This window comes from Quercus robur, chromosome 1, assembly GCF_932294415.1.
Source record: "Quercus robur chromosome 1, dhQueRobu3.1, whole genome shotgun sequence".
Taxonomy (NCBI): domain Eukaryota; kingdom Viridiplantae; phylum Streptophyta; class Magnoliopsida; order Fagales; family Fagaceae; genus Quercus; species Quercus robur.
In genome coordinates, this window is record NC_065534.1 from 21,147,709 (window position 1) to 21,162,428 (window position 14,720).

General features: G+C 34.6%; 1 protein-coding gene across 1 annotated transcript; it reads left to right on the top strand.

The window, feature by feature from the left end:
• The first annotated feature begins 10,865 nt into the window (after positions 1-10,865).
• On the top strand, positions 10,866-14,207 carry LOC126725125 (protein ETHYLENE INSENSITIVE 3-like). Its single transcript, XM_050429659.1, has 2 exons — positions 10,866-11,052; positions 11,816-14,207. Exon 2 carries the CDS (start codon positions 11,977-11,979, stop codon positions 13,825-13,827), a length of 1,851 nt encoding a protein of 616 aa, XP_050285616.1. The 5' UTR covers positions 10,866-11,052; positions 11,816-11,976; the 3' UTR covers positions 13,828-14,207.
• Positions 14,208-14,720: the final 513 nt, after the last annotated feature.

Sequence of the window (14,720 nt, forward strand, 5' to 3'; positions counted from 1 at the left end):
ACCTCGGCATTTCGGTATGTTCTATTTCATTCAAAAAGGGTGACCAACAGCTCTTCTTAGCGCACGGCTCATGGCATCCAAAGCTGCATTATGATGCCCGCGCCTATCTCGATGGGGAGAGTCATGATGATGTCCCATGGTTTCATGAAACCTATCCCTTGACCGACATGAACCACTACAATGGGACGATTTTCCAGTGTTGCCCACAGTATAGTTGGGGTCATTAGACGACCCTTCCCGATCCTTCCTACAACGTTGACCTCTGAGCTCAATCTCTAACTCTTTAACTTGCTTTCGTAAATTCTCCAACTCCTGTTCCCGCTCACTAACATACGACTACTCGAGGATGTAAGATACAATTCACTCCCCTTGTGAGGATCCCTCATTAGACTCAAGTCCGGTCTATAACACTTCTTGCATGCGGTGCTGCTCTCTTCTACACTCCCTCTCCAACCTCTGTTGGCCTTATGATGAGGCCCTTGAATGATTCCCCCCATTCGATCCTCCTTCAGCATGCGGGCCTTCCATATGCAGACAATATCAGGCTAGTTGGAAGCTTCCTGTTGAGTAGGATCCCCACAGATGGCGCCACTTGTGGTGCTCAAACCCGAGAGTGTTGCTTTCAAGGATAAAGGACTTAGGCTCCTAATTTACTTGTTAATAGGTTTCCTTGCACTTCTACAGATAGTTGCCTCAAACGCTGCCTTGATAGCCCAACCTCTTTTACTTACATGATTCTAAACCCAGTTCTCACCTATCCTCTGGTTTTTCTTCTCCCTTTCTTTCAACTTGCCCTCACCTTCCCTTTGTCTCTCTATTTTCTCCTCTTTGAACCCCCTCACTATTCGTCCTCCCTCCTCCTTTATAGTCTCTCCATAGTGGGGGTTCAAATAATTACTTTTTCATCATTTTCCATAATCCCACTTCTACCTAGAGTCCCAAGGAAAAATCATTTCTTTTAAGAATTCTCTTGAAACTTGTTCCAGACGCCAAATAGCGTTCAACAGCAAACTTCCCAAAGACACTAATAGTACTCGAGGACCAACCTGAATTTGATCGACCCCTCATCAGCCTTCCCTTTGCTTGTTAGTCGGTATTGGGCCTAATCTGTTCCAGACACAATAGGACTCTCCCGAACGTCAATCTTTGAACCCTTGCACACTTGTCATTGGGTTGGGCCTATCCCTACAGTATCAGGCTAGTTTCTATTTCCTAGGATAGCATTTGTTACCCAGGCCAACCTTGGGCCTTGGTTACATGGGCCGTTCCCGAGTACCCGAGCCAAAGCCCCTACAGATGTCATTTGTGGACCACAAAATTGCCAAATTGGAAACCACTCCTTGTTCTGATTTTCCTTTTCAAATTTTCTAATTATAAAATTCAAATTAACAACAACCATTTTCAAGATATACTCCAACTTTCCAATTACTTATATTTAAACACTGTTTTATTAGATGAAAACTATCAGCAATTTTTAAATTTTTTTTTATAGATATAATAGAACTTTAACTTATAATATCCATGATAATTGCTCTTTATTTTTAGGCCAAGATAAAACTAATGTAATATAATCATTTTTTAAATAATTTGTTTATTCCTTAATATATATTAAGGAGTATATATTTGGATGAGGTTACTTTTATTGGCTTACTTTTTTTGAAAATAAGTTCTTTGAAAGTACACTTATAACTACTTAAAATTTTTAAAATTTGAGCCTAATTAAATAAACAAAAAATATATATTATAATGTTGGTGCAAACACAATAATAATGGAAATAACACACAAAGAGAAACTGAATAATACTTTTAAATATTATTGATGTAAAGAAAGGAAATACACAACACTATTTTTGATACCTCCACTCTTCACCTCCCCCTTGCTCACGTATTTAGCCCAATATCTAAGATAATTCATGTTAGCCCATTAATCACCACAATTAAAAAGAATAAAAAAGTCTCTCTCTTCTTCAATGTGGGATTAAACATTTTCACAACTCTTCATCTTTCATATTCACTCCCACATCTTTACATTTATGTTATAACATTTACTCATTTTAATTATTTAATATTAAAATATTTCAACATATAAAAATAAGCTTATCTAAACAAATTCTTAGTATAGAATCAAACTTAATTATATATAAAATATGTTCCTTAAATTTTTTGTCATCGATTGTGAAGTTGTAAAAACTTCATCATTTCAGTGTTTCTAAGAAATGCTTGCAAGCACAAACCGATTGTGAAGAGATTAGGCTTATTAAAACAAAAGAAAAATATACAAAGAGGTTGAGGAGCAAACTTGTAAAAACAAAATCATCCTAGATACTCTTCCACTTTTCCCCCCCCCCCTCATAAATTTATGCTTGGGTCAAAAACTGTGGGCGTGATAGAGATTCCGCATCTCTCTCCATCCATTTTGCCTAATAAGCTTATCTTATGAAAATGAAGAATTACCGCAAAAGTCATCCATGGCCCATGGGATTACTCAGATTTATATAATATAGTATTTAAAAAGATTCAACCAAAAAAAAAAAAAAAATATATATATATATATATATATATATATGACGAGTAGTGTAAAATGGTTGTCTATAAAGTGACCGTTATTACTAAGAATGATCGTAAGCACACATTAATGCTCAAATATAAATTCCTCACTTAAATGGCACAAGTGTAACGGACGTACAGCCTTTCTAGCTACCGGCTCACAATTACAGCTTCCTCAAGTTGACTGTTACACAGCCGTTATAGGACATTGAATGGGGAAGTTTTTTTTTTTTTTTTTTTTGATGGGATTGAATGGGGAAGTTAAATGGCTATTAAATGAGCCATTTAACCCTCCAGCTCAACCATAATGCCTGAGAAGATAAATGCACAGAGTATTTACTCACAAAGAGGCTATATAAAGCCAGAAGCAAGAAGCAACAAGTGAGTAGGGGACAAGCTCAATTACATTCATATTATTTTGGTTCCATGAGAAATAAGCTAACTTAAGCATTGGAGGCTCCCCGGTGGACCCCACACCAGTGTCTTCATTGCATTGTTTGTTTCTTGTGAACAGGATCTCTAGACCATCCATCGTACTGACGAGGGACATATTGATGAGGTGAAATCACGTTCTATCAATATATATAGTATATAAAAAGAGTGAATAAGAGAGGGTAAGCTGCAATATGGGTCTTACACATTCCTATTGTATTTCCTAAAATTTGTTTTATTTTAAGATAAGAACCAAAATTTTTTTTAATTAAAAAAAAAATTAGTTAACCACTTTTCAAGAAATTCATATATGATTTTCTATTATTATTTTTGTGTCCTTCCTTTCTTTTATCTTATATTTTCTTTAGTTTTTCTCTTGCTCACCCAAATCAAACTCACAACCAAATAAGAGAGAGAGAGAGAGAGAGAGAGAGAGAGAGAGAGAGAGTCAAATAAGGGGATGGGAGACAAACTGTGTCCCAAGCTACAATAGCAGCTAGTGCCACCATTGGTGTTAGGCAATACTACAAATTTGACAACATTTTTTACAACTATTGGTGTGGCAAGTTTGTACTAGTTCTCATTTATGCTCACTATTGATATTATTTTTTTACCTACCATTAATAATCTTCCACGTTAATAGGTGTCAAATTTTTTGTAACTGTATTCTATCCATTCCATACAAATTGGTTGAATTTTTTTGCTCCAAGACTGTGATTACTTTGTTAGGCAATGTGAACTGACTTGAGAGTAAAATAAGGGGATGAGAGACAAACTGTGTCCCAAGCTACTCTATTGCCACCTCGGCAATATTATATACACAAAAAATTTGACAATATTTTTAATATCAATTGGTGTGACAAGTTTGTATTGGTTCTCATTTGTGCTCATTATTGATATCACTTTTTACTTACCATTAATAATTTGCTACGTTAACAGGTGTCAAATGTTTTTGTGTCTATATTCTGTTCATACCATACAAATTGGTTGAATTTTTTTGCTCCAAGACTTTGATTACTTTGTTATGCAATATGAACTGACTTGACCAAAAGGTCTGAATATTGCGTAGCATTGACTGAAGGAGTTGCAACCTTCTAGCAAAAGTCATCCATGGCCCATGGGATTACTCAGATTTATATAATATAGTATTTAAAAAGATTCAACCAAAAATATATATATATATATATATATATATATATATATATATGACGAGTAGTGTAAAATGGTTGTCTATAAAGTGACCGTCATTACTAAGAATGATCGTAAGCACACATTAATGCTCAAATATAAATTCCTCACTTAAATGGCACAAGTGTAACGGACGTACAGCCTTTCCAGCTACCGGCTCACAATTACAGCTTCCTCAAGTTGACTGTTACACAGCCGTTATAGGACATTGAATGGGGAAGTTTTTTTTTTTTTTTTTTTTTTTTTTTTTTTTTTTTTGATGGGATTGAATGGGGAAGTTAAATGGCTATTAAATGAGCCATTTAACCCTCCAGCTCAACCATAATGCCTGAGAAGATAAATGCACAGAGTATTTACTCACAAAGAGGCTATATAAAGCCAGAAGCAAGAAGCAACAAGTGAGTAGGGGACAAGCTCAATTACATTCATATTATTTTGGTTCCATGAGAAATAAGCTAACTTAAGCATTGGAGGCTCCCCGGTGGACCCCACACCAGTGTCTTCATTGCATTGTTTGTTTCTTGTGAACAGGATCTCTAGACCATCCATCGTACTGACGAGGGACATATTGATGAGGTGAAATCACGTTCTATCAATATATATAGTATATAAAAAGAGTGAATAAGAGAGGGTAAGCTGCAATATGGGTCTTACACATTCCTATTGTATTTCCTAAAATTTGCTTTATTTTAAGATAAGAACCAAATTTTTTTTTAATTAAAAAAAAAATTAGTTAACCACTTTTCAAGAAATTCATATATGATTTTCTATTATTATTTTTGTGTCCTTCCTTTCTTTTATCTTATATTTTCTTTAGTTTTCCTCTTGCTCACCCAAATCAAACTCACAACCAAATAAGAGAGAGAGAGAGAGAGAGAGAGAGAGAGTCAAATAAGGGGATGGGAGACAAACTGTGTCCCAAGCTACAATAGCAGCTAGTGCCACCATTGGTGTTAGGCAATACTACAAATTTGACAACATTTTTTACACCTATTGGTGTGGCAAGTTTGTACTGGTTCTCATTTATGCTCACTATTGATATTATTTTTTTACCTACCATTAATAATCTTCCACGTTAATAGGTGTCAAATTTTTTGTAACTGTATTCTATCCATTCCATACAAATTGGTTGAATTTTTTTGCTCCAAGACTGTGATTACTTTGTTAGGCAATGTGAACTGACTTGAGAGTAAAATAAGGGGATGAGAGACAAACTGTGTCCCAAGCTACTCTATTGCCACCTCGGCAATATTATATACACAAAAAATTTGACAATATTTTTAATATCAATTGGTGTGACAAGTTTGTATTGGTTCTCATTTGTGCTCATTATTGATATCACTTTTTACTTACCATTAATAATTTGCTACGTTAACAGGTGTCAAATGTTTTTGTGTCTATATTCTGTTCATACCATACAAATTGGTTGAATTTTTTTGCTCCAAGACTTTGATTACTTTGTTATGCAATATGAACTGACTTGACCAAAAGGTCTGAATATTGCGTAGCATTGACTGAAGGAGTTGCAACCTTCTAGCAATGGTTAGTTTCCTAACTGTCCTAGAGCTGATTCTAGCCTCAACTTTGTCAAGTAGAGGTTTAAAGTATTTCAAGCTGAGCTTACCAGAAACTAGAGGCAATCCCAAATATTTGACATGCAATTGAGAAAATAAGCTGGTCATCTGCAAAGCCCGTATGAGTTATCTTCAAGTTTTTGCAATGATGGTTGAATTTGAAGTTGGAACCAGTTACTTTCCCATGCATGATTCTTGTGAATGCTTCCATGGCCACCACTAAGGCACTTACCTTCTTTAAAATAGCCCAAACTGCCATTAACAGCAATTGAAAACTTAGGATTTGTAATGCAAGCCCTAATCTAATTTACAAATCTTGTAGAGGCCCCAGCTTCCAGATATTACATCAACACAAAATTCCAGCTAACAAACAAAAATTCTAAGACCACATGATAAATCACATTTGTCCATGTGGCAGATTGTGAGTGGTAGAGAAAAAATGGTTAGTCTATGCGAAAATGACATACAGCCAGTCACAGTCTGCCACGTAGAATAGTTGTGGCAAAAGTTGTGACTTTTTATATGATACTAAAATTACTCACTAACAAAATCATAATCTTTCCTTAACTAAGCCTTAATAGTACATCTTCCCGTGCAAGAGTCTTGTGATACCATTTCACTAACTCATGTGCTAGCAAAACATTTTTTCAAAAATGTTTTTACCCTTAATGATAGCAGCATATGGGAAGATGTAGTATAAATATTTAATTTTTTTTTATTCAAACTTTTTCTCTTCATGACGATTGGGAATTAATTAATGATTATTCAAACTTTCTTTCTCTAATATCTCTTCGTTGGGAACAGTAAAAGCAAAGAATAAAGAAATAATATATAAATAAAGTAGTAAAATAATAGAATATATAATATATGATACATTGTAAAGTGAGATATTAAAATAAATAACCTTTCCTTAACTAAGCCTTAATAGTACATCTTTCCATGCAAGAGTCTTATGATACCATTTCACTAACTCATGTGCTAGCAAAACATTTTCTCAAAAATGTCTCTGCCCTTAATGATAGTAGCATATGGGAGGATGTGGTATAAATATTTAATTATTTTTTATTCAAACTTTTTCTCTTCATGACAATTGGGAATTAATTAATAATTATTCAAACTATCTCTTTCTAATATCTTTTTCGTTGGGACCAATAAAAGAGAAAGAATAATTTTTTTAAAAAATAAAGTAGTAAAAAAATATAATATGTAATGTATGATATATTATAAAGTGATATGTTAAAATAAATAAAGTAATATGGTCAATGTGATCCATCCTTGCTGATGCATAGGCAGAGTAACTATTAAGTCTTCCAAGCAACATTAATTTAAAACATAATTTTGGCACTTTAAAAAAAAAAAATTACACTTGAAAAAGAGTTTATATTTCTCACCAAAGAGGAAAATGATTTAATTGGTTTCCAAAAAAAAAAAAAAAAAAAAAAAAAAACCTCACCAGCTCACACAACACTTCAAAAAAAGAAAAGTAAAAAAGAGATTTGAAAATAGAAGATGAAGATAAGTGGTACCAAGGAACAAGAAGCCAATGAAGCAAAAGGACCTAAGCTTCTAAAGTTCTAAGCAAAAACTTATAAACAAAATGATAAATTCTCTTGGATCAAGCAAATTATAATATTTATTTATTTTATGAAATTACAGTTGTCACTTGTATATTTCCATTTTAGGATATATATATATATATATATATATATATATATATTTTCTTTAAGAAGGTGTGGTTTAGAATTGACAATTGAGAAAGAAAAAAAAAATATTTTAGTGAACAAAAAGCGTTACTAGCGAACCACCTTGCCATTAAGAGCAATTGCATCAGTTGATGCAAAATTGTGCAAAATGAAAAAAGGTGCTCATTTTACACATTTTGAGCAAAAAAACACCCACATCAGTGGGTGTAAAATTGTACATTTATACACAATTGCTACAGTAACCATGCACTACTTGCATTTATTATTTTATTAGTTTTTTCTCTCTCCTTCTCTCTGTCTCTCTGGTTGCTCTCACTCTCACTGCCACCGATCATTGGAGAACGCCACATCATGCATCAACAGAGAACACCACATCAAAAAATTTCTTCCAAAATCAAGTAAAACAAGAAATTAGTATTACATAGGATTTCTTTGGTTGTCGAGAAAAACACAAAGAAAACAAGAAATAAAGAAAATTAACCAAACACAGTGAAAATCAACAGATTTTTGGTTGTCGATTGTCTTTCCTTCTATTTCTAGTCTTTTCCACCACTTTCTCACCAACCAAACAAGAAATAAAGAAAATTAACAACAAAAAAGGCTTGAAGGACCTAGATCTTCAGTGCTAAGACGAGCATAAGAAGACCGATCCAAGAAGCGAGCCATTCCGATCACTGGACCAGCGGAACCGGACGCCGACGAAAACAATGGAGCTCGCACGTTGATGAAAACAACTACTACATTTCTTTGCATGTTGGGTCTGGGTCTGTGAGAGAGTGTTAGTCTGTGAAAGACAGGGGCGGTGAGGGAGAGTAATAAAAAATTGTAAAAAAATGAATTTTTTTATTGAATAAATGTGTAGAATAGATAAACTGATGTGAGTGTTTTGTAAAAATGAGTGTGTAAAATAGAAAAAAGAAGAAGATTTTTTTGTGCAAAATTAAAGGAAAATTTGCATCAACTAATGCAATTGCTCTTAAATGCATTGCCAATTTGCTAAAGACTTTACATACATGGAATTGGGCAAGTGTCATTTTTTCTTTTGTTTTTTTATTGGGTAGGTGTCATGGTGTACAATCCCTTTTTAGGAAACTTAACACGGCTTTAAAATTGGAGAATGCTAAAGCTAAAAACACATAATCACTCAACAAGGAAATAAGCTTAGATTATAATTTTTATCTTGTATTAAAAAAAACACATAATAATACATGTAATTGGTGATAGTTTTATGAACAAAGTTTCTCTCCAAACTAGTTTGGAGAGAAACTCTTCAAACTTCTTATATATTTCTTTTTTGGGTGTGAATTTTGAAAATCTAACCGTTAAATTTCATGTTCTTTATGTTTTTAACATGTATATCAAATTTTGTTCAAATCGGACATTATTTACTATTTGATCAATTAACTTATTTTTTATATACAACTTTAGATTACAAAAACTTGAAATTATAACATTTATTTGATAACTTAGCAATTGATCTTTGATTTTCTTGAAATTTTGTAAGCATCAAGGGTGTAATAAGAACATGCAATCCAACGGTAAGATTTTCAAAATTCACACTCAATATAAATATATATGATGAGTTTGTAGGATTTCTCTCCAAATTGGTTTGGAGAGAAACTTTGTTCTAGTTTTATTATGCTAACATTGAAAACTTTTTTATTATTGGCGACACATCAATTTGTAAGGTGTATATACTAAAATTTGTTACATCTGTAACATCACTAAACAAAATTTGATGAGACACTTTGTTTTGGCTAGCTTATTTGCTTAAAAATAGTGATTTTTAAATAATAAAAAAAATAATTCAACAATTAGGGATGGGGGGATTTATACTTTAAATGTATTCATTAGAAAGATTAGGAGGTGCCAACCATTTGATATATTTTGTTCAACACTACCTTATTTTCATTAGCTTATTTGCTTTTTCTTTTTTCTTTTTTTGGGGGAAAAGCTTATTTGCTTAAAGATAGCAATTTTAAGCAAATAAGGTAGTGCTAAACAAATATTAGCATTATTTATTTTTAATTATTGGTGACCTATCAATTTGTAAGGTGTATATACTAAAATTTGTAATACCCGTAAGATCATTAAAAAAAATTGAAATGAAACAGATGTTTTGGCTTAGCTTATTTGCTTAAAGATGGCAACTTCAAGCAAATGAGGTAGTGTTGAACAAATAAGTCAACTTATTTACTTAAAACTATTTTTCATTCCACCTTTAAGTAAATAAGCTAACAACAAATAAGTGTCCATAAATGAAAAAAAAAAAAAAAAAAACAAATAAGTGTGGGGGCAACACATGACACATAATAAAAAAACAGGAGTGTCTCTTGAGAAGAATAGACATTGGATCTTGATATTTTGCTAAGGTAGAATTTAGCAAATTATTCAAGAATCTCGTTCAGTACTTTTGATAAAGTAGATGATGCTTGATTCTCATCAAAAACCTCATGTGGAATAGTTGACTTTTCTATAGCAGCGTGAGCTTAAGTCACTTTGTCTTTTCGGGAAGTTCATCTGGGTTGTCGTTAAATTCATTGATATAGTTAAGCGTGGGAATCTCGCGAGCTCAACGTTCATGTTTAAGGGTAGAGTCAGATACCACATGTTTGCTTAAGACCATAGATCACTTTATGTAACTTGCACACATAGTGATGATTATGTTAAAAATATAATTTTTTTTTCATAAATATTGAAAACCTATTTTAATAATTATCTTACTATTATGTAATTGATATAGTATCATTGCTCTTATGGTGAGTTGGTATCACAATTATATGAAATTTACATACTATAATATGAAAGATACATATATTATATCCTCACTCTCACAGTTGATTGGTTCCACAATTATACAAGATTCACATACTATAATATAAAAGATAACATATATTATATCCTCACTCTCACAGTTGATTGGTTCCACAATTATACAAGATTCACATACTATAATATAAAAGATAACATATATCTAATACATGAAATAACCTTGCTCTATTATTGAAACCACTACTTTTATTAGGTGCTAAAGAGCAAAGACAACATTTTAGATGTGTCCCAAACATTATTCACAAACTATATAGGTAAGGAGTTGCGAAAACAAAAACCCACCTCAGAGCTGACCAATAAAATTAAGGAAAAAGGAAAAACTTGCCAGAAGCGATAATCCCAAGATTGGAGTTGAGTTGGGATAGGAGATGGGATTAACCTGACCCGGATCCATGACTTTGTACGATATATATATATATATCATCAGTCATCACATCTATCTATATATAAACTATAAATCTTGATACATAATAAATGTACCCATCTCCTCAAATTCGGGTTTACCTCCACCAATACAAAACACTTTTCACATTCACCAAGGAGTAGGACCCACCAACCCCACCACTTCTTCACATTAAAATATGTAAAGTCCCATAAAGCAAAAGGATAGAGATAATGCCTACCTGACCCCTCTGTTTCTCTCTCTCTTTCTCTCTCCATCTCTGTGTGCGCGAAATCTGAAATTGACTTCAGAGCCATCAGAGGAGAAGAACAAGAAGTTCAGGGAACACCCCTGAATAATACCCATCTTCAAATTTTATTTCTTTTTTTTCAAGGTACTCTTTTATTTATTTTTAAGTGTTTTCTGTTTGTACTAATTCTTTAATCTGATTTTTTTTTTTAGTGGGGTTTTGGTGTTTCATGTTCTGGTGTGGTTTGGTTTAGTTTGGTTTGGTTTGGTTTTGTTCTTCCTTGTTTTACTCTGATCTGTGAAGTTTGAACTGGGTTCTGTTTGATGTCCAATCTGTTTGCTGTGTAAATCCATTTTGTATTGGATTGTCTGAGATAATTGAGGTTTTTTTTTTGGCCTCTTTAGATCTAAACTTGTCTGGCTTTGCTTTATTGTGATTCATGTTGGATCTTTTTTCTTTGCCAATCTGGGTTTTTCATTTCTTCACTGGAAACAGTAGTCTGATGTTTCTAATTTATAACTGATTCTCTTTTTTGTCTCTTTTTGTGGTACTGAATTCTTTTTTCAAGTTACTTTTACATGATTTAGTTTTGTTCATAAACATGGTTTTGTGAAACATGAGTACATGCACTGCTTCTGATTTCAATTGATGTATGTGTTTTTGTTCTTCTGTTTTAAAGCTTTGGTTTGTATTGAAAGAGGATCTCATCTAGGAGATGGAACAAAATTTTATTTTTATGGATGCTCTGTAATAGAATCTTTGGAAAATATTATAGTTTCGTATAATTAGTGATTGTATTACATGAAAACAAACTGAGTTTCTTCCGTTTTAATTATTAAATGTACTTATTTCAACGGGGTATGTTTAGATTATTCATACTTTGCTTTGTTACTTTCTGTTTTACCAGATTAACAGGTGGAAAGGTTGTCCGAACTGGGTTTTCAGAGGTAGTTTGGTATCTAGTGATCAGAAGGTAGTTTGAGAAGTAGAAGATTTTGGTAGAAAATATCATCTGGGATCGTTGTGATTCCCTGTTTATTTGGGGGGAGGGGGGGTTTGTTTTGGGAAATGATGATGATGTTCGATGATATGGGACTTTGTTGTGATATGGATTTCATATCTGCCCCTCTTGGGGAAGGAGATATGGCTGCCCCGCCACCTGAACCAGAAGCCACAGGGGAGGATGATTATACTGATGAAGAGATAGATGTAGATGAGCTTGAGAGGAGGATGTGGAGGGACAAGATGCGTCTCAAAAGGCTCAAAGAGCAGAGTAAGGGTAAGGAAGGGATTGATTTAGTGAAGCAGCGACAGTCCCAGGAACAGGCAAGGAGGAAGAAGATGTCAAGGGCACAAGATGGGATCTTGAAGTACATGTTGAAGATGATGGAAGTATGTAAAGCCCAAGGGTTTGTTTATGGTATTATTCCAGAGAAGGGAAAACCTGTGACTGGGGCATCTGACAATCTTCGTGAGTGGTGGAAGGATAAAGTCCGGTTTGATCGTAACGGCCCAGCTGCCATAGCCAAGTACCAAGCAGATAATGCCATCCCAGGCAAGAATGACGGCTGTAATTCAATTGGTCCAACACCACACACCTTGCAGGAGCTTCAGGATACCACCCTTGGTTCTCTGTTGTCAGCACTCATGCAACACTGTGACCCTCCTCAGAGGCGTTTTCCACTAGAGAAAGGTGTTCCCCCACCATGGTGGCCCACTGGAAATGAGGAATGGTGGCCCCAGCTTGGTCTGCCTAAGGATCAAGGCCCTCCTCCTTACAAGAAGCCTCATGACTTGAAGAAGGCATGGAAGGTGGGTGTCCTCACTGCAGTTATCAAGCACATGTCCCCTGATATTGCCAAGATTCGCAAGCTTGTAAGGCAGTCTAAATGCTTGCAGGACAAGATGACAGCCAAGGAAAGTGCGACCTGGCTTGCCATAATAAACCAGGAGGAAGCCTTGGCTCGAGATCTTTACCCTGATTCATGCCCCCCATTGTCCTCTGCTGGGGGGAGCGGGTCTTTGGTCATCAATGATTGCAGTGAGTATGATGTTGAAGGGGCTGATGATGAACCAAACTTTGATGTTCAAGAGCGCAAACCTGAGAATCTTAATTTATCCTCTATGGGGATGAGGGAAAGGCTGTCAGTTCGACAACCACCATATCCTATCAAGGGAGAAATTGTTACCAATTTGGATTTTATTCGGAAGAGGAAGCCATCCAGTGATTTAAACATGATGATGGATCAGAGGATCTATACATGTGAGTTCCTTCAGTGTCCTTACAGTGAAGTCCGCCTTGGCTTTAACGACAGGACTTCCAGGGACAATCATCAATTGACTTGTCCATATAGAAGTACTTCAGAGTTTGGAGGGTCAAATTTTCATGTTAATGAGGTTAAGCCAGTTATCTTCCCTCAGTCCTTTGCTCAAGCCAAGCCAGCTGCTCCATCAGTAAACTCAGCCCAGTCTGCCTTTGATTTATCAGGACTTGGAGTTCCTGAAGATGGGCAGAAGATGATCAGCGAGCTTATGTCAATCTATGACACCAACATTCAAGGCAATAAGAATGTTACTCCCAGTAACAGTTCAGTCACAGAGAATCAGAGTCTTCCCCAGCTGAAAATTCAACCACAACAGGAGAGTTACTTTCATGGTCAAGGGGTTGTGATGGAAGGAAACTTCTTTGAAGAATCCAACATCCACAATAATCATCAGATGTTCCCGCGTGAGGAAAATCAGTTTGACCGTTTTAAGGCATTGAATACCCCATTCGAGACCAACCATAACAGCAATAATTTCCAAATGATGTATGGCTCTCCATTTGATTTGGCTCCCTTCGACTACAAAGAGGAACAACAAGGAGTAGCAATGGATACACTGACGAAACAGCAGGATATTCCAATTTGGTACCAGTGAAAATGTCAATTAGATTCGGCCTTTTCTGGTTCAAGTCTTCAAATGCAATGCAAGTCCTTTGAGATGAAATAGAAAAACCTTCCTTAAGCTGAAAAACAGTTGTTGTTGTTGTTGTTGTTGTAGTAGTATTTGCCTTCAAAAGGTAGCAATGTAAGTCTAGAATTTTTAAGATTAGTAGAGGCCTTAAAATGGCCTAATAAAGAATTAGAGTCCCTGTTGTTAATTACTACATGTATGGCTGTCATATAAATAAGTTAGGTGTAATTTTCCTTTTCGTTTTTCTTCTTGATTTCAATTTTAACCAACAATCATGTCCTGTAATTGGCACATTGTATTGGGATATAGCTTGTGTTTGAATGGGATGTATGTTTTTGTTTTCATTATCTAGATCTCCAACCATATGTGTGTAGAGATTGTGGTGAAGAGTGTGGAGTTGGAACAGTAAGATGCCAAGTTGAATGAATGAGAAACGTCTTTATCAAGAAGTTTGTGTGGTGTGGTCTGTTCAAGGATGGCAACTAGAAGAAGGAACTATTTAGGCGTCTGTGGAATAATCTTATGATATATTCTCATCCAGCTGTCAACACTCTTTGGCTCTTCGAAAAGATGAAAGACACTTCACTTTCATTTCATTTTTTTCATAGCCCCCATGACCAGGAAGCATGGAAATACTTAAATCCCATACTAAGAATACGACTTTCTCTGCCCCCACTTTATCAAATAATAAAAAAAAATCATGATAATAAAGGAAAAGAGTCAAATCTTTTGAGTGGAAAGCTGAAAGCATCTTGTTTCCTTACTTTTCTCTATCGGGATCTTAATATTTTACTGTTTCTTGGCTAAATAATTTTGTAATCAAGAAAAAAAAAAAAAATTAACTGATGATGTGATGT

Bases quoted from the DNA above. Each gene is read 5' to 3' on its own strand.
- LOC126725125 (XM_050429659.1), top strand. From the start codon at position 11,977: ATGATGATGATGTTCGATGATATGGGACTTTGTTGTGATATGGATTTC.